General features: G+C 39.5%; 1 protein-coding gene across 2 annotated transcripts in view; it reads right to left on the bottom strand.

Annotated features, from left to right (window-relative positions):
- Positions 1-23,890, bottom strand: part of SMAD1 (SMAD family member 1) — a 79,392-nt gene that overhangs the window by 5,738 nt on the left and 49,764 nt on the right. For both annotated transcript variants that reach the window (XM_060115889.1, XM_060115880.1), the window contains 3 exons: positions 13,120-13,377; positions 10,393-10,509; positions 6,043-6,264 (listed from right to left, as the gene is read on the bottom strand). In XM_060115889.1, the coding sequence (XP_059971872.1) occupies positions 6,043-6,264; positions 10,393-10,509; positions 13,120-13,377 (597 nt within the window). The remainder of the gene's footprint in view (positions 1-6,042; positions 6,265-10,392; positions 10,510-13,119; positions 13,378-23,890) is intronic.

Below are 23,890 nucleotides of genomic sequence, written 5' to 3'. Positions count from 1 at the left end.
AAACAACAAAGTCTCTTAATGATAAGTAACAGAGTGCAGCAATTTCATTATTATTATTATTTTTTTTTGCGGTACGCGGGCCTCTCACTGTTGTGGCCTCTCCCGTTGCGGAGCACAGGCTCCGGACGCGCAGGCTCAGCGGCCATGGCTCACAGCCCAGCCACTCCATGGCATGTGGGATCTTCCCGGACCGGGGCACGAACCCACGTCCCCTGCATCGGCAGGCGGATTCCCAACCACTGCGCCACCAGGGAAGCCCAGCAATTTCATTTTGAAAAGCATTTAATGCCTATTTGGCCATGGATTCAGAGCAAATTCTCACTTTAAAAACATGGCACGGGCTTCCCTGGTGGCGCAGTGGTTGGGAGTCTGCCTGCCGATGCAGGGGACACGGGTTCATGCCCCGGTCCGGGAGGATCCCACGTGCCGCGGAGCGGCTGGGCCCGTGAGCCATGGCCGCTGGGCCTGCGCGTCCAGAGCCAGTGCTCCGCAACGGGAGAGGCCACAACATTGAGAGGCCCGTGTACCACAAAAAAAAAATAATAATAAATAAAAAAATAAAAACATGGCACAATAAAGCTGAACTTGATTATGGGATCCTACGCATATTTGTTACATAAGCTCTCTTGTATTTATTTTGCAGCTAAGCTTTTCGAAAAATTTTAGGGGAGGGGAAGGGAGGATCGAAAGGAGTTAAAGAATTAGAAAACCACAGGTGGAGGAAGTACTGCTGAGAAGTGTAAGATGTAAGGTCCAGGAAAAAAAAAAAACCTAGAAAAAATAATTCATACTGTGTGGAATCTGATCTCACTCAACTATTATCTGCTCCAAACTTCTTCCTGTGAGACCCAGAGTGCCAGGAGTGTAGGAAATTGATCTTACCCAGCCTTTAAAAAAAATGAAAGGGGAAAATACCACTCTGACAAAACCCCACACCATTACAGGCCACCCAGCAAACAGAGTCACATCCCATGTGGCTTTCAGTGATGGACCTTGCAGGTAACTCTGGCAAAGCTTATTAGTCAATGCTAGACCTATTGTCTCATCCCAAATACTATGTGCTCATATATGGAATCCAAAAAAACCAGTACTATGAACCTAGGGGCAGGGCAGGAATAAAGACGCAGACGTAGAGAACGGACTTGAGGACACAGTCGGGGGAAAGGGAAGCTGGGACAAAGCAGGGGAGAGGCATGGACATATATACACTACCGAGCGTGAAGTGGATAGCTAGTGGGCAGCAGCCGCAGAGCACAGGGAGATCAGCTCGGTGCTTTGTGACCACCTAGAGGGGTGGGATAGGGAGGGTGGGAGGGAGGGAGACGCAAGAGGGAGGAGATATGGGGATATATGTATACGTATAGCTGATTCACTTTGTTGTACAGCAGAAACTGTGGAAAGCGATTATACTCCCATAAAGATATTAAAGAAAGAAAGAAGGAAAAAAAATGCAAGTCGAGCTGCTGGCTGTGTCTACAGGGCTGTCATGATTTGAGTGAACTAAAGTATTTTAGAAAAATGAAAAAAAAAAAAACTATGTGCTGTGTTGATATGTATACACAATGGCTAAGACTGCTGTAACAATTAAATAGCCGCTGGAGCAGAAGCCCATTTCTCTGTCTGATGTAGAGAAAACAATTGAAGGGTGTGTGTGTTTGCTACTTTTTTCCTGATTATACAAATGAGGAATTTTCATTTTAGAAAATTTAGAAAGTAAAGCAAAATATAAAGAAGCAGAAAACATTATCACTCCTTTAGTGGCCCAGAGGCAGTAACTGTGAATACACATCGTATTCGGTCTTGAGTGTCATTAAACTTTCTTTGCAAACATTTAACATATCTCCACCATTGAATGACTACAACAATTTATTTAAAGGATTCTCCCATTATTGGACCATTCTGTTGATACTAATTTTCTGCTATGATAACAATGCCATGACAAATGCCTCAGCATAATTTTTGATAATATCGTTAGGAGCGATTCCTGGAAGTTAAGTCATTGGATCGAAGGCTCTCGATTCACTTTGCCAGAGTGCTTGTATCAATGCACACTCTCTCCAGCAGCAGAGGAGTGCCTGTCTCACTTCACCCGTGCCAGTACTGAGTCTGAGTTTAAAACAACAACAAAATTCCCCTAATTTATAGCTGGAAAACAATATTGTTTTAATTTGCACGTGAGCCTTGATATGCTCTCCTCTGTTTACTAGCCATCTGTGTTTCCTCTTATGGATTTACTGTTCATATTTCTTACATATTTATTCCTCTGGGGTTCTAGTATTTTTATTATTTTTTTAATGAGCTGTGCATATAGGAAAGATATAAATAATTTATGTCTTATTTGTTTCCCCGTTAGTCCTTTGTCTTTTAATTTTGTTCACGGTATTGTTTTTCTTTAACCCACAGAAGTTTGAAATCTTTAAGTAGACAGATCTCTTGCAATCTTTCTGTTGCTTTTTATGCTTAGAAAATCTCTGCCACTCTTTTTTTTTTTTAAAGCATTTTCCAGTCTATCTCATCCTTTTTTTTTTTTTTAATTTATTTAATTTTTGTCTGTGTTGGGTCTTTGCTGCGGCGCGCGGGCTTTTCTCCAGTTGCGGAGAGCGGGGGCCACTCTTCATTGCGGCGCATGGGCTTACTGCGGAGTAGTTATGGCACGCAGACTCAGCCGCTCCGCAGCACGTGGGATCCTCCCGGACCAGGGATCTAACCCGTGTCTCCTGCACTGGCAGGTGGACTCCCAACCACTGCGCCACCAGGGAAGCCCTCTCTGCCACTCTTGATCAATATATGTTCTTCTAGCTTTTCAAGAGCTTGCCTTAAAAAATAATTCAACTCATTAATCCATTTGCATATGTGGAATGAGGTCAGGGTTTCTACCCCCAGCCTCCCCCCAAAGCTAAATTTGTTATTGCAGGACCACTGGAAGACTCCACTAATTTGTTACGCTTCACTTATCAGACATTAAATTTTTAAATACAGTATAGTCTGAGTTTACTTTATTCTACTGTTCTGTCTACACACCGATTTAACTGTAGTTTCATAATCTTTCATTAATCCTCACCTTCAGAATTTTTTCTTTACTCTTCCATTAAAAAAATGTAGCTATTTTCACTTATTTATCCTTCTGGGTAATATGCAGAATACATCTTCCAACTTTCAAATAACAAAACATTGTGATTCTGACATGGATTGTTTAAACTATGAATTAAATTAGGAAGCATGAATATCCTTAAAATGTTCTCACAATATTAAGCCTTTTCTTTAAGGAACACAGACCACCTGTTTATTATTCAAATTTTCTTTCACTCTAAGTGAAATTTGGTTTTCTTTACATAATTCTCATATGTTGCTGGTTCAGATTATTTATGCATTCTGTTGCTAATGAGAATGTAATTTTCCTCTCCATTACATTTTCTAACTGGTTATTGCCAGATTAAAGAAAACTGATATATAATTTCTAAAAATAGAGTCGAGGCATCTGGAACAATTTGAAATAACAGTATTCCCAGAATCCTTATTTTCTTCCTAACTGTTAATAGGCATGTTCCGGAGTACAATGGCTTTTTACTACATTGGAGTAACGGTCAACTTTAGAATAGAATGAAAACTATGTCCCTGTGTCCCAAATGTATGCGAAATTGTGTTTATACAATTTCAGGGGTTTAGAGACCACAGAAAGATACCCAGACGATATGAACCTGAGTTCTGACATTTCATCATTAGATGTGCAGTTTAGGCTTATTTTTTTTCCTTAAGCATACTAAGGAATTATCTATCAGTTCCTGTTTTAAGAGTTGTTGTTTTTGTTTCCAGGATTCAATGTTAAACTTCATCTCAAATGTCTTTTAAGCACCTATTGAATAACCTTTTAATTTGTTCTAAATTTCATAGTAGGTCATTTAAAAAAACTTTGACTCTGGAAATAATTTCAAAACTTACAGAAATAGAACAAACAACAAAGAGAAACAGAACCAAGAACAGCCACACAACCATTCTCCAGATTCACCTGTTGGGACAGTTCACTCCATGTGCTTCATCACGGGCACCTCTGTCCTCTCTATTCTTCCATACACACCCTCATATACACACACATACGTACATACGTGTATACATTCGGACACAGGATTGTTCTAGGTGGATAGATATCTCTATCTATAAGCGTAAGATACATATATAATTTCTTCCTGAACCATTTCGTCATGGTCCTTTACCCCTACATACTTAAGTGTGTATTTCCTAAGAATAGGGGTCTTCTCTTACAAGCCACAGCATAATCAGCAATGCCACTGCATTTAACACTGATGTAATACTTTTATCTTATCTACCACTCATATTCTAATTCTGTCTGCTGACCCCAGTAATGCTCTTTGTAGTATTTTTCCCCTGTCTGCTGCAGGATCACGTCCAGGGGCAGATTATTACAGAGCTGTCATGTTTCTTTAGCCGTTTTAACGTGGAACATTCTCACACCTTTGTCTTTCGGCATCAGTATTTTGGAAGACTACAGTCCCTTCTCACCCTTTGTGTCTGGGGTCTGTCTGAAGGCACCCTGAGATTCGGTTCAGATCTGCATGCTCAGCTGGATTTCTGTGTAGGTGACGTTACTCCCTCCTCAGAGCACCACAGCTGGAGGTTCACGACCTCCATCTGCCTCTCACTGGCGATGATAATTCTCAGCGCCTAGTCAAGATGTTGTCCAATTTCTCCACTAAACAGTTACTGATTTTTATTCTCCCATGACAGTAATAGGCAGCCTGGGAGGAGATACTTAAAGACCATGAAAATATCTTGATTCTCATAAAAATTCTCTCTATATTTAGCATCCTGACTATTCTTGCCTGATGGCTGCAAAATGGGGACTTTCTAACTCCACCAACTCACTCTGCATTTACCAGTCAGCCTTCCCCATTCATTTCTCTATTATCGGTACGGACTTATGAATTACTATGGTTTTCCAGCGGTTTAAAACTCACTACTGTATTTAATTATTTTGGTGCTCGAACTGTCCCAGAGTTGGCCAGTGGAAGCCCCTCCAAGTTGGGTCCTGGGAAATGCCTCCATCATGTGCATAAGTATTTGTTTACTTTCGGACATAACAGAATGTCTCGGCTCATCTTGCGTCTACCCGTCCCAGCCTTGGAGTCAGCCCTTTCTCCAAAAGCCCCGGTTCCTCTTGGCAGCCATGGAGTTGAGAGATGATGGTCTGAGGACTGTATGTGCTTATTACTACTGGGTATCTTTGCCTCTTGGCCCTCTCAGCAGACAGATCAGAAACTAGATGCATGCAGAGACACACCTACATATGCCTTCATACACGTGCATACATACACGTGTACAGTACATAAACATGCATATACACATGATTAAAATCATGATCTCACACTGATACCTCCACAGGGTTTATTTTTTACCCTCCTCCACACTTGTATGTCTCTTCTTATTCCACAGTGAAAACCCAGGTTTCCCCCAACAACCACACATTTAGTCATTTGCTTAATAATATTATAATACATCTTAAAATTTCATAACTGTCTCCTTCACACTGCCCCTAAATAATCAAGTCTATTAAAAAGAGTTCAGGATTTGTTTGCAGTCGCTCTACCTTACCTGGCTCAGGCTGAGGTTCTATAGCCAAATACTATATATTCATAAGTTATTTTGAATTAGTTCTTTCCCCAGTGGGTCATGGTATTCATTTGAAATACATTCGGTTTACTTGTTTTCATTTGCTTTTTGCTTTTAGTTTTAGGTTGTAAAGAATTTTTTAACAGCTATTTCATTCTTCGGCAAAACACGTGATAGAATGGTGTCCCCAGATAGCAAATCACTATTCCAGCTATAATTATTATGAGTCAGGAGACCGCAAACATCGTTGATTGGAAAATGAAGCACTTCCTGATAATATACAAATTGAAAAAATATTTATAAACCGTAGCGGCAAGCGTATATCATCTGGTATTGACTCCAGGAACGACGGGTGAGTTCTGGGGGAAGAGGGACACGACAGACAGACACTTGAGAGAGGTTCCAGTGAAAGCTCACCTTTCCCGATGTGTCGCCTAGTGTTTTCGATAGTGGAATTCCGGTTGACGTTGGAGAGCAGCCCAAGGCAGAAGCGGTTCTTGTTGTTGGAAGGATCGGTAAAACCATCCACCAGCACGCTCGTGGAGGAGGCGTGGAAAGCTTCGCCCACACGGTTATTGAGCTCGTAGTAGACAATAGAGCACCAGTGTTTTGGTTCCTCGTAAGCAACTGCTTGAACATCTTTAAGAAAGATGAGCTTAGAGTCAACCGCGGTGAGTGCCCTGGGCTCTCAAAAACTGAAACTGTGTCGTGAAGTTGCCTCAGGGTCCCGGAATGAAGATGTGAGAAAGCCACTGCTATTATAACGTATAGAGTTTATCCCTGATCTCGGAAGCAGGTACTCCTTGCTAAGTGTGACATTCACCTTTCGTTGGAAGATATTTTCTCCAACGGCTATCAGATAACCAAGACGCTGGCTAAGCAAGCACACACGAGCAGCATGTGCTGAACGCTCTGTAATTCACCAAAATGGAAATGACCCCACCACTGACCCTGGCTCACCATCTAAAGAAACGCAACAAGTGGCAAGTGAAAAAACAAGTGCGGAGAGAACAATAGAGGACAGGAAGTGTGCCAAAGGTGCCGGCACAAAGGGGAATTGCTTTGGACAACGCCTCAGTATGCCGACGCTTTTTCAAAGCAGTGAAAATCAGTTTCTAATTATTGATAAGAAGTTACCTTACTTCACATTCGGTTGCCAATAACTCTCACAGCTACAGCTTTGCTCCAGTCCTCAAGCTCAGGAAGAAATCCTGCCAGCTGGCCATTCTTACAGGATGAATCATATCTCTCTCATCCAGATTTCATGCTAACTTCCTTATATTTGCTTTAAGTCATGCAGAGCAGGTGTGTTTTGTCTCTCCATTCCCAGAATGGGCCAACAATGGAAATTACCCAACTTTACTGACAGGATGCAGCTTGTTAAGTCAAATCTCTTAAGACTAACAAATCTCCAAACAGAACATGCTTCTAAACATTTGCAACTAAAAAGTTCTAAAGATAAGTTCCTTCTGCAGTAAAACCTCTTATACCACTGCTTTAGCAATTCCAGGAATACAAACCATATATATCTAGTATGCCAATATGTAATGATCTGAGGTTTATGAAGACTTGAGTGTACAATCTTAAAAAAAAAAAAAAAAGAGAAAATCCACATTGGAAGCACGAACTCTAACTGTTAAGGGAGAAGGACCCCTGTGTTCTTAACATCAACCTCCACGAATATTAAAGTGAGCTTTACTGTAGAATTCGGTAAAGAAAATAAGGAAAATGATCATTAAGAAAATCCACACATAGAGTAACTGCTTTATACACTTAAGCAGGTAAGCTGAACACAAACATACACCATCTTCCCTGTTTGCTAAGTGTTATCCCATGTCAATAAGCTGTATTTCAAAGACCAAAGTTTCAGTGATTTACAGGTGCCAAATCTTAAAGACTGCAACATCATTAAGAGAAGACTTTTTTCTTTTTCTGGCTGTGCCTCACGGCATGCGGAACTTCCCCGACCACGGATCAAACGCGCACCCCCTGCATTGGAAGCTCGGAGTCTTAACCACTGGACCATCAGGGAAGTCTAAGAGAGGGCTTTAATCAGTTATCAGGATTGCTCACAGGACTATTCATCCAGGTTGGAGGCTGACAGTTTTTTTTCTGTAAAAGGCCAGAAAGGTCTTGGGGGCCACGTGGTCTCTATGGCCCCTATTCAACTGTGCCCTAGCTGTGCAAAAGCAGCCACAGATGATATGTAATGAATGAACACAGCTGTGTCCCAATAAAGCTTTATTTACAAAAACAGGCAGCAGGCTGAAGTGGTCTGTGGGCTGCAGTCTGCTGACCCCTGCTCCAGGAAAACCACCGAAGTACAACAACCACAAGGCCAATAGCCCGTCCTCATGAAAATATTAAGTGTAAACTTATTCTAATGGGGAAAGAATTTTAAGCCATTTAAAGGAAAAATTTTAAAGCAAATTGAAGGTCTATTTCCTCAAATCAGACATTTTGGGCTTAGCCACCATGGCTGCAGGTCCACAGGCTTATAACTGTTTCACAGTGCTGTGCCCATTCTCTCCTGCTATTCTGTTCCCCAAATACACATTCCAAGGACGTGTGAGACAGGAGTTATTTTCCCCAACCAAAATCTTTGTCAACTCATAATTTTATGTTTGAGAGTATATTCTAGAGATTATCAAAATACAGAGCTACAATAGCAAAAAAACAAACAACCCAATCCAAAAATGGGCAGAAGACTTAAATAGGCATTTCTCCAAAGAAGATAAGATATACAGACTGCCAACAAACACATGAAAGAATGTTCAACATCATTAATCATTAGAGAAATGCAAATCAAAACTACAATGAGATATCATCTCACACCAGTCAGAATGGCCATCATCAAGAAATCTAGAAACAATAAATGCTGGAGAGGGTGTGGAGAAAAGGGAACACTCTTGCACTGCTGGTGGGAATGTGAATTGGTACAGCCACTATGGAGAACAGTATGGAGATTCCTTAAAAAACTAAAAATAGAACTACCATACGACCCAGCAATCCCACTACTAGGCATATACCCTGAGAAAACCATAATTTAAAAAGAGACATGTACCAAAATGTTCATTGCAGCTCTATTCACAATAGCCCAGAGATGGAAACAACCTAAGTGTCCATAATCGGATGAATGGATAAAGAAGATGTGGCACGTATATACAACGGGATATTACTCAGCCATAAAAAGAAACGAAATTGAGCTATTTGTAATGAGGTGGATAGACCTAGAGTCTGTCATACAGAGTGAAGTAAGTCAGAAAGAGAAAGACAAATACCGTATGCTAACACATATATATGGAATTTAAGGGAAAAAAAATGTCATGAAGAACCTAGGTGTAAAACAGGAATAAAGACACAGACCTACTTGAGAATGGACTTCAGGATATGGGGAGGGGGAAGGGTAAGCTGTGACAAAGCGAAAGAGAGGCTTGGACATATATACACTACCAAACGTAAGGTAGACAGATAGTGGGAAGCAGCCGCATAGCACAGGGAGATCAGCTTGGTGCTTTGTGACCGCCTGGAGGGGTGGGATGGGGAGGGTGGGAGGGAGGGAGACGCAAGAGGGAAGGGATGTGGGAACAGATGTATATGTATGACTGATTCACTTTGTTATAAAGCAGAAACTAATAACAAATAAAAATAAATAAAAAATAATACAGAGCTAATAAAAAAGATGACATACACAGCCAATAAAAAAGATATAAGAAATGTTTACAGATTAAAAAGGTGTAAATTCCAATTTATTACACTGCACACCGAAGGAAGGTTCTTTGAGTTCATCCACAACTTTTAAGAAGTTAAAAAGTATCAGCAACTCTGACAACGTCTGAGGTATCTCCAGACCTTTACTAAAAAAGTGATAGGAACGAGATAAGACATACCTAGTAACGAAATGGCATTTTAACTTCAATTTGCATTAAATGAATACAAATGGAATGATCCATCTCTGCCGCTGTTGAGCGGGCCAGTGAAGCACTTTCCTCCAGGGGAGGTTAGCTGGGGACAGTTTCATTCAATGTGTGGTCATGACTTCTTACAGAGGCTCAGGGATTCTCCCAACGCTTATTTACCCGAGTTCCCTGCTCGCTTAAGCCTCTGTGGACCTGGCAGAATGAAGGCGTCCTCCTCTCAGACACTGCCAGGGATCACAGAGACCCGCCCTCTGCTAGAGAGGAAAAGAAGCCAGCTCCTCAGGGTAAGAACAGGAAAAACACGTGCCTCCCGTCCCTTCTTGTACCAAGAAACAAATAAATAGAGCAACAAGGGAACTAAAGCTATTGGTTTGTTTCAGCTGCAGCTATACACAGATGAGGCCTAGAAAATAGATGGGGCTTATGAATATCTATTCCAACGACCAAAGAACCTTCTGGAAAGCCTTGTTACGTGAACTTTAAATTCTGGAAATCACCAGTGAAAATTCTAGTTTTACGTTCTTTTTTTCTCCCTCAACATCCTTTGTCTTTCACTTAAAAATACTCTTTTATCCCCAATTCAAAAGTACTGAGTATTGAAGTTATAGACAGATGACTGCACAACTGTATCCAGGCCTTCATTAGTTAGATCAGTGCGCCTGTTCCTCATATAAAAGGCTTATCTGTAATCCAAAGAATTCTTTCTATTGAGCTTCTCTTACTATAAGTGCTCTATCGTTTTCAAATAGCTATCTTTTTAAAGACTAGTAAAAATCTGTGAGAGAAAGCAACACTTGGACAGATAAACTTCAGACTCTGAAAGGGAATAAGCAGCAATTCATTTTACCTCCTCTGTTGATTTCTGAGGGCAGTGAAGGCGCCATCATATTTGTGTCCATGGGCTGAGAGCCATCCTGGGTTATGGGATCTTCAGGAGGCAGATAAGCAGGTGGAGGTGTATCGGCTACAAAATTTGAAAAAAAGCTTTAGTAAACACACGTGCTTAAAACATATATTCTCTTCGGTGCCGAAATTCTTAAGAGATTAAGTTGCCATTTCAACCTCCCCATCGGAAGATTAGATGCTACAGGCGCTGGACTTGGTGTACACTTTTGGAAAATGACTACCATCTTATGCAATAAATAATCTTATACAATTGTAGTGAAGATTCAGTGGGACGAAAGCACCATATGCCAGTTCTAGAAGTTGTCTGCCTACCGAGGATCATGCCATTTTAAAACAATCAGAAGGGCATTTAAACATGCTTTTACCCAACCCACTTTAAAAGGGCCTCTGCATTTCATCAGTTCTCTGGTGGACGGAAAACCTTCGAAAGCTACGCAGGACTTCTTAAGAAAAGGAGCTTCAGGGTCTCTTGCATTAAATCTATGGGCTCTTAGGGATTTACCAACTGAGTTTCATTACAGCCAACTTACTGACTCCAACTGTGAATTTCCCATGACTTCAAGAAATCTGCTAGGACTACCTTCTCCCTACCCACTTAAATATATAACAGATTCACTTTGCTGTACACCTGAAACTAACATAATGTTGTAAATAAACTATACCCCAATAAGAATTTTTAAAAAATATTCTGTACCCATATTAAAAAAATAATAATCACGAGTTTCAAAATCCCTAGTAGCAGAATAATAGGAAAGAAATCCGTTTGTCACAACTATCTTCTATTTCAGAATTTGCATACATGTTTCTCCTGGAAAACTCACAGCTAACTGGCAAATTAGAGGCAAACAGTGTGATTTTTGAAACAAAGAACACTAACACAAGTCTTGTGCTTTCTTAAATAAGGATTTCCCACAAACAATCCTTTGTGATGGAAAAACAAGTTCCTCATGGGCTACGGTGAGCTCACCTCGTACCACTTAGCACATACAACAGAGCAGGGAACAAAGTTTCACCTCAAAGAACCACCAATAGCTTGGATAGGTACTCTAGACCACTCAGGGCAACCACCAAACAGAAAAAGCGAACACTGCTCTTTCAGAGTTTCTCAAGAGATTTCCCAGACTGACTTTCCAGCTGAATCACAACCTGGCCACTTCTACCGTCCAGGTGTTAACAAGCCAGGCCTCAGAGCACAAAGACAGGACTATGGGGACCTGATCTGGATGTATTTTCCACCCTTTCTCCAGCTTTTTAAAATTCAGCTTCTTCCCTGCAGCTGTAACACTGCCTCTGCTTTACTTCCAGCCAGGAATGAAGACAAAGAGCCTCCTCTGAGACCAAATCCAATACCATTTCTGCAAACAAGCTGGTGAAAACTTCATCAACGACTTAAGGCATCAGCGTCCCTGGGAGGCACCAGATACTCTGGGTGATGCTCTGTTCTCCCCACAAGGTCCTCCTCCCACCCGTTCAGCTCTCTCTGTTCCATATTTCCTCTACTTGGCCTGTGCCTTAATCCCTGGCAGCTGGGGACACGGTGTAAATTCAAGCAATAATCTTCCGTTTTTTCACTCTTGGGCCCACCCTGGGTCTGCCACGGCTCCACAGCTTTCCAAAACAATCTCCTTACCACTAACCTGTTCCGGGTCCAGGAGGGAGTGCGGTGGATAGCAGATTACCAGATGATACTAGTTTGATTTTGAAACAAGTCTATCCCTCGCCCTCATCTTAAACCATTTTCGACTGAAAAACAAACAGTGCAAAACCATACGCTAAAAATGTAAAAAAGCAATAAATATATAAATAAAAGATAGGAATATCAAGTGTGGACCACTCTTCAATTTTTGAGGACACACCAGCTCTGCTGTCGAATTCAAATCTGCCCAAAAACATTTCAAGGGATACATTAAACAGGCTCGCCCACGCATTTTCCCCTTCCCGCAGTGTTAATAGATGTCAAGTGTATCTTTGCTCGGCGTATCCTTTGTGAGGCCTGCTGGCGAGAAATTGGGCACTAATCGTTTTTTGAGGTGCTCACTTATGAACCTGTAACTCGAAAAATATAATGTCCTAATTAATCATTTAATTTGACAAACATTACACCACCAGAGAAGTCTAAAAAAGAAGGATAATGGGTTTTTTTGTCTTTGTTAAACAAGCAGATGGTTTCCAGTGCTCCTGATGCAAGTCTTTTGTTGTTAAAGTATGTGTTTCTTGGGATTACATCACCACTTAAACGAATTTAATTAGGTTGTGTGGTGGGGCGTGATCCCCCAGGAAATATCTTTTCTGCGGCTGCACTTACAACAGGGACTTTTCCTTGCATGGGAACAGCAAATGGGTGCAGCATGCTACTTTTTCCCTCTTTCTTTTATCAAGCGCAAAGGCTGGAACAACTATGCCACTCCCAGAAGGATGCAGCTGTTTTAAAACCTTTCAAAAATCAAAAATGAAAATGTATTCAAGCATCTGTGCCAGACAAATAAAACACTGGCTTACTTGGCTAGAAGTCCCCTTTCATTCAAAGTTGCATCCTGAGTTCTAGAGGCGCAGTGCCACGTACCAGGGCTGGAAAGCTCTCTCCATTCCAGGCGAACCCAGCTTCGCCTTAACACTGTGATGACAATTTGGATCTGACCACAGAACATCCCTGAACACTGCAACCTACCTGGCATCTGAAAGGGGCTTCCTGGGTCTGAGCTGGTCGGAGAGTGAGGGTAGGTGCTACTGCTGCTCCCAGGAGAGTTTGGGTAACTGCTATTGGGAGAATGAGGAAACGGATGGCTGCTGGGTTGCTGGAAAGAATCCGGGAAAGTGGCGTTGAGCGGCATGTGAGGCTCATTTTGTCCTAAGTTCCGGAACTGAGCTAAGAGGCTGTGCTGAGGATTATATTCACTGTGTCTTGGAACCAGTACTGGAGGAAGAACTGGAAAAAGGGAAAGAAAAGGAAAGAGGGACGAAAATGAGAATGATGAAAATCATTAATAACGTCACAATAAAACACAATAAAGTTGAAACATAATCTGTAAGTAACAACAAATTATTCGAACACTGTCGTGCTCCCAACTCAAAAGCACCATTCAAATGAAAAGACATTTTTCACTCAGGAATAAATGCAGTAAAAAACTACGGTCTCGGGCCTCCCTGGTGGCGCAGTGGTTAAGAGTCCGCCTGCCGATGCAGGGGATACGGGTTCGTGCCCCGGTCTGGGAGGATCCCATATGCCGCGGAGCGGCTGGGCCCGTGAGCCATGGCTGCTGAGCCTGCGCATCCGGAGCCTGTGCTCCGCAACGGGAGAGGCCACAGCAGTGAGAGGCCCCGTACCGCAAAAAGAAAAAAAAAAAAAAACTACGGTCTCCTTAGAATCACTGATGGCCTATGCCTGAGACCTGCAGCATTGACAAACTACCCAAGGAAAGTCTGCAAAATACATTCTTTTAGGTTAAAAATGTTAAGGTTCCCTTATTCTCAATTTTTTCTTTCACTAAAAACCAAAGCACAACTAGGAACATATATCGCCATTGACAATTCCAGTTTACATCCCTGGCTGATAAGATTTCACATTTAAGAGTTAATAATATTTATTGAATGCTATGAGTTATTCACCACAACTGCTTTAAATGGACACATTAACTCACTTTAAACCAAAGGAAGTGTAGTACATAAAGTTGAGAGGGTAAATACAGTGAGCTGTATAAAATCCAAATGCCAGGAAAGACAGTTAATTAGATAAAATAGGATTTTTTGTGGGACAGACTTTATGTTGTGTCCTAGCAGTCATACGTTATGAACATTCTTCCTCTAAGGATCTTAATGTATTTACCCACTTCTCAGTAATCCTTATCACTACCTGATAGGCAAAGAAAGAAACAGGTCATGCAATCCCATTTTGCTCACTGAATGAATACTCAAGGTACAAAGGCCAAAAAACATACACACCAGTAGAGAAGGAAATAAAACAACTTAAGCCATTCCTAAAAGCTCCATATGTTAGGAACCTGAGGAGTTAATAATTAGCATGGTCCTCAACCTCCAGAAACCTCCAGAGGCAAAGCCACTACAAAGGCAATGATAAAGGGAAGGGCAAGCTGGCTTCCTGAGCCCTAACTCGGGTTAGATCCTAAGCTTCTTGCCAGGGTCACCAGATGGCTCCTCCCCATAATAAAGGTCCTTGGAATCCCTACTGCTCTTGTGGCCTTGGCTGGAAGGAGAAAAACAATCCATCTGGTAAACTACATGGGAGGAGAGAGGAGATTTAAAATCTGTTATTGTTGTTGAGAGTTAGGCCTCAGAATACATTTTCCCAAAGAAACCATATTTTGTGGCATTAGCAATAAAGTAGATTTTTGAGGGCTTTCCAGGGAATCTATCCATGACTGATACCATTTCTACAGGAAAGAGTACTCTTAATGCTTGGATTATCACTAATTTATGAGCTGAAAATTGTTTAAGAAAAAAAAAGGTTTTTGAAGGTATTAAAAGTTCTCATGTGCTATATCGTAAATTTCTCCATAATCCTGTAGCAATAAGATTTGCTGATTCCCCTACTATCTGATTCCTTAGAAACAAATCTTTTTAGTAGAATAAATGTATTTCCTTTTTCACACAGTGATGGAATCTGTCCAAATCAAGTCATCAAAAGCATGATTCCTACCTATAGTGGAAAAAGAATAAATACATATATATCAGAATGACTTTGTTGGATGCCTGAAACTAACCCAACGTTGTAAATCAATTACGCTCCAAAAAACCCAACGCCCCCCCCAAAAAAAACCCAAGAAGGAAAAAAGTGGGGGGAAGGGAAAAGAAGGCCTAATTCCTCCTACCTTTCAGTAGTCATTTGAAATGTAAACCACTTTGCTTTGTTGTCGACAAAGTTCCCAACTGTCACAAAGGCTCCCCCAACACCAAGAGAAATCTATATTCCAAAATAAACACATGCTCTGAAATAGTGCAATGTCTTTAAATTACCTATGCAATCAAACACTTTTCTTTTTCTTTCAACTGTCGCAGCTTGAATTACCGCTTCCCAGCTTGCCTTTTATGGTCATCTAGCTACAGCCTCCATTCTGATCCGTACCTTTAAAAGGTGGAAAATACTGGCTTCTAAACCCCTCCTGCCAACTACAGCACCAGACAGCAACTTTAAACAATTCTCCGTCTCTCTTCTCTCTCCCTCCCTCTCTCCCACCCACACCCCCTTACTGGAGCCCCTGTTTTAGCGACTCTTATCGTCTAACAGAGTTATAGAACTGGGAATTTACTTCTTCCCACTGCTTGCAGATGACAGTGGCAGCAGAAGGCAATGTATTTCTGTACCTCCGGCTGACACTACGCACAGGTGTTCCTGTGTAACTGTTGCGTGGTGTGCAGCGGTCTGGCTCTAAAGCGCCGGGCTGCCCTTAGTGTACACCAAAGGTGAGATCAATCAGCTTTTGTACATGACCTGGGACGTGAGCCACCAACTACAACAAAGCAGCACTCTATAGATGAACTTGACGAGATCGATACCTTTGTCTCACCTCTGATTATTAAGATGAGATGATTTTGCTGCTGCTGATATAGGTACAGGTATATTTTAATGAACTTAAAAAGGGTATTGAGGTATCACACACCTATAATAAAATGCAGAAATCTTTGTATAAATGAAATCGTATATACTCTTGTGTCTGGCTTCTTAAGTTCAACATTATGTCTGTATGATTGATTCGCCCAATGTGTGTAGCATCTCATCATATGTATATATTACAATTTATCAGTCAGCCCATCTAACTTCCTCAGAGGATAATCAATTTCATTTTTTTCTGTTTTATCCTTTCTGTGTTTCTTCTTGAAGAAATTAAGCAGATAAATGTTTGCTTTCTTATTTAATCTTTATTACTAAAAGGAAAGGCAGCCTCCTATACAGCCTTCGCAGTTAGCTTTTTCAACTATATCTTAGGATTAACTTCATATTAGTTTGTAGAGATTGACCTTATTTGTTTTAAAGCTAATAGCACCATAGTTTATTCAACCAATCTCCAATGTCTGGGCATTTAGGTAGTTTACAATATTCTACCATTACATACTATATTGCAATGCGTAACTTCAGGCATATATTGCAGTATTGTTAAAGGTGTATGTATCTTCAGGGTAAATTCCTAGAAGTGGAAATACTGGGTGAAAGGGTAAATGCAGGTATAATTTTGTTATCGTCAAGTATCCCTACATAGGGGTTGTACCATTTTGCATTGCTACCAGCGACAAATGAGAGTGACTTTTCCCTCAAAGCCTCCTGAACAGACTATTCTGACGGGTTTAAAAAAATTTTTTTTGACAATCTGATGGGTGGAAAATGGTAGGTATGGTAGGTATTGTGGTGCAATTTTAATTTATATTTCTATATTTTTAAGGTGAAAGTTGATCATCTTTTCATGTATTTCAGAAGACGTATTTTTATCTTTATTTGGTGAATTGCGTGCTTGTGCCTTTTGCCCATTTTTCGTCTTCCCATTTTTCATTTATATATATATGTATGATATTAGCCCATGATATATTACGTTACAAATATCTTATCACAATCTGTCAATTTGTCTTTTGGCTCTGCTTATGTGCAAGTTTATTTTTTGGTAGTCAAATTTATCAATGTTTTCTTTTATTGCATATGGATTTTGAGTGATAAAAAGCCTTCTTCTACACCCAGACTGTAAGGAGGAATTCATCCATGCATTCTTCCAGTGCATATAAAGTTTCATATTTTACTTAAATCTCTGATCCATTTGGAGTTCAGTTTATTTACAGTATGAGGAATAGATCTAACTTTATCTTTTTCCAAATGGTTAGCCAGTTGCCCCGATACCATTAATTAAAAAAAGCCCAACTCTGGGGAATTCCCTGGCAGCCCAGTGGTTAAGACTTAATGCTTCCATTGCAGGGGGCACGGGTTCGATCCCTGGTGGGAGAACTAAGATCCTCCAAGCCACGTGGTGAGGCCAAAAAAAAAAAAAAAAAAAAAAGCCCACCCGTCCCAGTGGGTGGAGAATACCACCTTTCTCATAAATGTCCATGTATGTTAGGGTCTATCTTTAGACATTCCATTCCATTCTAGTCTATGCCCCAGTATCACTCTGTTTTAATTACAGAGACTTTATAGTACATGCTAATATCTGTAGGGCTAGTCCCCCCTCACAGTTCTTCCTTTTCAGTGTTTTACTCATATGCTGACTTTTCCATATGAACTTTGGTTATCACCTTGTCGACCTCCAGAAAAGAAGATTACTGGTACTTTTATTGGGATCACATTATAAACATTAATTGGGCTTCCCTGGTGGCACAGTGGTTGAGAGTCCGCCTGCCGATGCAGGGGACACGGGTTCGTGCCCCGGTCCGGGAGGATCCCACATGCCACGGAGCGGCTGGGCCCGTGAGCCATGGCTGCTGAGCCTGCGCATCCAGAGCCTGTGCTCCACAACGGGAGAGGCCACCACAGTGAGAGGCCCGTGTACCGCAAAAAAAAAACCCCAAAAAACAAAAAAACACATTAATTTAGTAAGAATATATTGATGATGTTAAAATATTCTATTCGAGAACTAGGAAGGTCAACTCTACTTTTGCAACTTTCAGGACTGCCCCATAGCTACTGTCTGTATTAATTTGCCAGGCCTGCCCATAACAAAGTACCACGGAACTGGGGGACTTAACAGAAATTTATTTACTCAAAGTTCTGGTGGCTAGAAATCTGAGACCGAGGTGTTGGCAGGTTGGTTTCTCCTGAGGCCTCTCTTCTTGGTTTGCAGATGGCCACTTTCTTGCTGTGTTCTCCCGTAGCTTACTTCCCTGGTGTTCCTCTGTATGTCCTAATCTCCTCTTCTTATAAGGACACCAGTCAGTTTAGGGTCCAGCCCAATGGCCTCATTTTAACTTTCTAAAGACCCTACTTCCAAACACAGTCACATTCTTAGGTATTATACTTATGATTAGGGCTTCAACAGATACATTTTGCGGGGGACATAATTCAATCTATAACACTGCATTAGGTTTTAAACATTTCTTATAAAATTAAGTATTTTATCTTTTCTGTTGCTATTTTAAATGGAGTTTTCTATTCCATTATATCTTCTATCTGGTAATTATTTATATATATGGTTATTGATATTTCCATGCTATTTTATATATTACTACCTGGCTGAATTCTTTTGTTGTCTGTGTTATTTTTATCACTGACCCATTATAGAGTTAGTTCTCCAGCAAATGATCATGTCTCCAACTAGTTTTACTTTTTTCCTTTTGAATTGTTTTCTCTTGTCTGACTGCACTGGCTAGTAGTGCCAATACAATGTTAAAAAGTAATGGAGATAGTGAATTTCCATGACTTATTCTTGACCTTGGTGAGAATGCCTCTAGTGTTTCCTCATTAAGTAAGATGCTGACTTTAGGACTGACATATATAAATTATGTTAAGGAAGTATCCATCCATTCCTATAGTTGAGTGTTTTTACTAGAAATAGGTGTTGAATTTTTGTCAGAAGATTGTTCAGCATTTCTAAAGATATTATGATTTTTCTTCTTATACTTATTAATATGGTGAATTATCCCTGCATTCTGGCATAAGACCTGCTTGGTGGTGATGTATTATTTTCTTAACGTGGGGCATTAGAGTCTTATAACTAATATTTTATTTCAGATCTTTATATTAATATTCATAAACTATACTGATCTGTAAGTTTCTTTGTGTGCTATCTTTAGCAGGTTGTCATGTCACTGTTACACTTGCTTCATAAATGTTTGTGTGTTCAGAAACAGTTTATGTTTCTAAACAGACTCTAAATGTTTGGTAGACTCCCTCTCTTAAACTCTCTGGGATTGGTGCTTTCCTGTGGAGTAGCTCCTTAAAACTTTCTCTATTTGTCCTCTGTAAATAAATGTAAGCTTTCTATGTCTACTGAGGATAATTTTGGTAAATTATACTTTCTTCTAGAAAATTATCCATTTCACCTAGGTTTTTAAATTTACTTGCATAAAGGTATGCTAAGTAACCTTACAGTAAAATTTTGTATTCTCTTTATCAATATCTATTTCCCTCTTATTTCTTATTTTATATTTGTGCTTTCTTCTTGCAACATCTTTTTCTTCCTTTATTAAATTGACCCTTGGGTTGTTTTTTTTCAAACCAGGATTTGGATTTGTTGACTTGATCTGTTTTTTTTTTTTTTTTTACTATTTCATTATTTTTTGCTTTTATCTTTATTATCTTTGTCCTCATACTTTTGCTTTTCCTTTGGCTTACTTCAGTGTTCTTTTCCTAGCCTTTTGATTGGGAATTTAAAATTTATTTTTATTCTTTCATTTTTACTGATATGTGTTCAACGCTATGAATTTTTCTCTGATCACTGGTTTAAATGCATCCCACAGATTCTAATATGTAGTTGTTTGATCATTATTTTCCAGAAATTATGTAATTTATCTTTATATTTTCTCATTTGCCAATAGGTCATTTAATAGAAAAGTTTTAAAATTCCCAGAGAGAAGAGCTTATTTGCTTCAAATTTCTAGGTTTATGGCATTGTGATAAGAATGCTGACTGCAGTATTTCTAACTTATGGAACTTGATATTTTCTTTGTGACCTACAATATTATACATTTTTGTGAGTGTTCCTTGCACACTTGAGAAGAAGGTATATTTTCTATTATTAGGATGCAGTGTTTAATATGTTTCCGTAAAAACTACCTAATTAATAATGTTGCTTAGGTCTCCAGCATGGCGGTGGGGGGAGGGCAGGCAGTCAGTGAACTTCTTTTGTAAAGGATCGGAGAGTAAACATTTGAGGTTTTGTGCACTACAGGGCCTCTGTCACAGCTATTCAACTCTGCTGTTGTAGTAAGAAAGCCATAGACAATATGTAAACAAGTGGATGTGTCTGTGTGTTAAAAAGCTCTATTTACAGAAACAAGTAACAGACTTGACTTGGCCTGTGGGCAGTTTCCCAACCTCTGGCTGCTATGATTACTTATGTTTTTTCCCACATGACCTGTCTTGTATTTAGACTGGTGTATTAAAGTTCCCATTATTGGTGTGTTTCTATTCGTTTTCCCTGCCATATCCTGCTTTACATAGGAGATTGCTGTGATGTTTGGTGCATATATGTTCACTTTAAAGTGTTCTGTGTCAGTGCTTTTTGGTCTTCTGGATTCTATTTTGTGTGATATTAGGATCACAATCCCCCATTTCCTGTTGTTTACAAGTGCCTGATATACCTTTGCCAATTCCTTGATTTTTAGCTTTTTAATCACTTTGGGGGGGCGGTGGATGGGTCTTCTGAATACAGCATAAAGTTTTGCTTTATGAACCAACTTGAAAACCTTTTAATTTTAATAGGTGATTAAACCCATATCTATATCTATATCTATATCTATATATAGATATATCTCTCTATATATATATAGATATGGTGTATATTTTTATTTTGGGCCATGCCACACAGCCTGTGGGATCTTAGTTCCCCGACCACAGATTGAACCCAGGCCCTCAGCAGTGAGAGCATGGAGTCCTAACCACTGGACCACCAGGGAATTCCTGCCCATTTACATTTACTGATATGACTGATGTTTGGTCTCAACTCTGTCATGTTATTTTTTATTAGAGTTATTGTAATATTATATTTACTATATTTCTCTATGTGATGTAATTATTTGTCTTCGATTTTTTTTAAAGGAAACTCTAAAGATAGTTTTATATTGCTGTGCTATGGTTATTTTTCTATTTGTATCTTTTAAGGTCTTCCATCTCTGTCTTTTTCCTTGTTCAACCTCATACCGCCTAGTTGGTCAGTTTTAAATGGTATGTTTTAATTCTCATCTATCAACTATACAATCAATGATCTTATTTTACTTTCCCCCTTTCCCTATTCTTCTATTCCATTTTTATAGTTGTACTCTTTCTACTTTGTCAGAATATCTAAAGTTTATATACTATTCTTTCATCCGTATCACTACACTTATTTTAGCCTTATCTCTATGACTGAATATATTAAATGCTCACCACCTGTCCTTTTGCCAAACTTTCCCCAGTCATATCTTAGTTGAATAAAATGACCCCAGCAGATGCCTCAGGAAGAGCTAGCTCATTGTTACAGTATTCCCTGACGTGTTGCACATTTAAAACTTTCTATAGCCCTGATGCTTGAAGGAGAGCTTGGCTTGTCCTTGATTTCCTTGTTTCTTGAAATGCTTTTTCACTGTTGCCTATTTCTAGATGATGCTTTTGAGAAGTTTGATTTTAGCTTTACTTTCTTGCCTTTACAAGTAATGTGCTCTTTTTACCTGGAAGCCCTGAGGACTTTCCTTTATCTTTAAAGTCTAATAGTTTTACTAGGATATGTCTCAAAGTTGATCATTTTAGGTGAATTTTCCCAGGGGTAAGCTGAGTTCTTTCAATATGTAGATTTAGGTCTTCTCTAACTTCTGGAAAGTTTTAAGTATTAGCCCTGTTCTACTGGCTCTGGGTACTTTGGAGCTCCAGTTATACGTATTTTGGATCTTCTTTGTTGTCCTTTCCAATCACTTTCTCTTAGACACTTTTTATCTCATTTTAAATTTTTTATTCACTCCTTTAGTTTTTTTCCTGCCTTTCTTCAATGAACCTTACTACATTTTAATACAAATCTACTGTTCTTTGGCACACTGAAATTTAGTCTTTATTTATGAAATGTTTTTCTTTTAAATTTATTTACTGAATTCCATCAATTCTCTTTTTCTTCCAATTTTTATCCATTTCTGTATTTAGTTTCTGAATTTCCGATTTTTTCCCCACAAATGCTTGTTTAAGGATATTTATTTTGAAGTATTGTCTTACACTTAATACATTGAAGCCATAGACTCAAAGGAAATATTTGCAATCACATATCTGATAAAGGACTTGTGTCCTGAATATATAATGAACTCTCAAAACTCATTAATAAAAATCCAAATAATCCAATTAAAAATTAGGTAAAAGATGCAAACACACCCTTCATCAAAGAAATTCTTAAAAGTATTATGCTTAGTGAAGTAAATCAAACACAGAAGGAAAAATATCCTACTTATATGAGGGACTTAGAATAGAAAAATTCACAGACAAAAAGTAGAATAGAGGTGACCAGGGGCTGAGGGAAAGGGAAAAGATGCAGTTATTGTTTAATGGGAACCAAGTTTTTGTTGGGGATGATGAGAAAGTTTTGGATATGAATAGTGGTAATGGTTGCACAACACTGTGAATGTATTTAATGCCATGAGACTGTACACTTATAAATGGTTAAAACGATAAGTATTACATTATGTGTATTTTACCACAATAAAATTTTTTAATTAAAAGTCTTAACCATATCAAGTAATGGCAGCAGGGATTTTCTCACACATTGTTGGCTGGAATGTAAAATGGCACAACCGCTTTGGACAATATTTTGGCAGTTTCTTGTAAAGTTGAACACACACTTACCATATGACCCAGCCATTCTACTTCTAGGTATTTACCCAAGAGAAATGAAAACACGTATCTACAAAGACGTGTATATTTTATTTGTGATAGCCAAAAACTGGAAACAAACCAAATGTCCATCAACACATGAATGAATAAACAAATATGGTACATCCATACAATGGAATACTACTCAGTAATAAAAAGGAATGAAACATGGATTCACACAGCAACATGGATCGGTCTCAAAATAATATGCTGAGAGAAGGCAGACAGAAAAAGAGTGTACGCTGTATGATCCCGTGCACACAAAATCTAGAAGATGCAAACCAATGTATGGTGACAAAAAGCAGGTCAGTAGTGGCCTGGGGATGAGAGTTGGGGCTGGGGGCAGAGAGTGAAAAGGTGCAGGAGTACACTTTTGTGGGTGATGGGTATTATGTTCATTATCTTGATTGTGGTGATTCTTTCACATGTATGTCAAAACTAATCATATTGTACATTTTAAACATGTGCAGTATAGTCTAAGCCAATTAATCCTCAGTAAAGCTGTTCAAAAAATGATTGTGAAGAGGCAATTTAAAATTGTCTTTTGCTAATCTAAAAAAATGGCTAAAATGTTCTATTATCTATTCCTTACCCAATCCCATCTTCCAGGTTTGCAAACCATTATTCTGAGCTCTCAACAGTCCTACATCCCCAATTAAAACAGTTTGATCCTACCAGCTCTTCTTCTGGGGCTATATATAAGATGTACCTCTCCCAATTCAGAATCCCCATTCAGGAAAGGAATTCCAGTTTGCTATCACAGATACACCAGATCCTACAGGGAAAACCAACTGAAGATACCAAAAGGAAAGAGCTGCAAGGAAGTCTCATGCTGAAGGGGGTGATAATCTTTAAGACATACGTCTTCTACGGGCTGTTCAAAGTTAATAAGCAGAACTGCAACGTAAAAAAATAAGTGGATATCCTCCTATACACTCTTGGAAGAAGACATTTCTGTCAA

This window comes from Mesoplodon densirostris, chromosome 1 (assembly GCF_025265405.1).
Source record: "Mesoplodon densirostris isolate mMesDen1 chromosome 1, mMesDen1 primary haplotype, whole genome shotgun sequence".
Taxonomy (NCBI): domain Eukaryota; kingdom Metazoa; phylum Chordata; class Mammalia; order Artiodactyla; family Ziphiidae; genus Mesoplodon; species Mesoplodon densirostris.
This window is presented reverse-complemented; position numbering and strand designations above follow the sequence as displayed.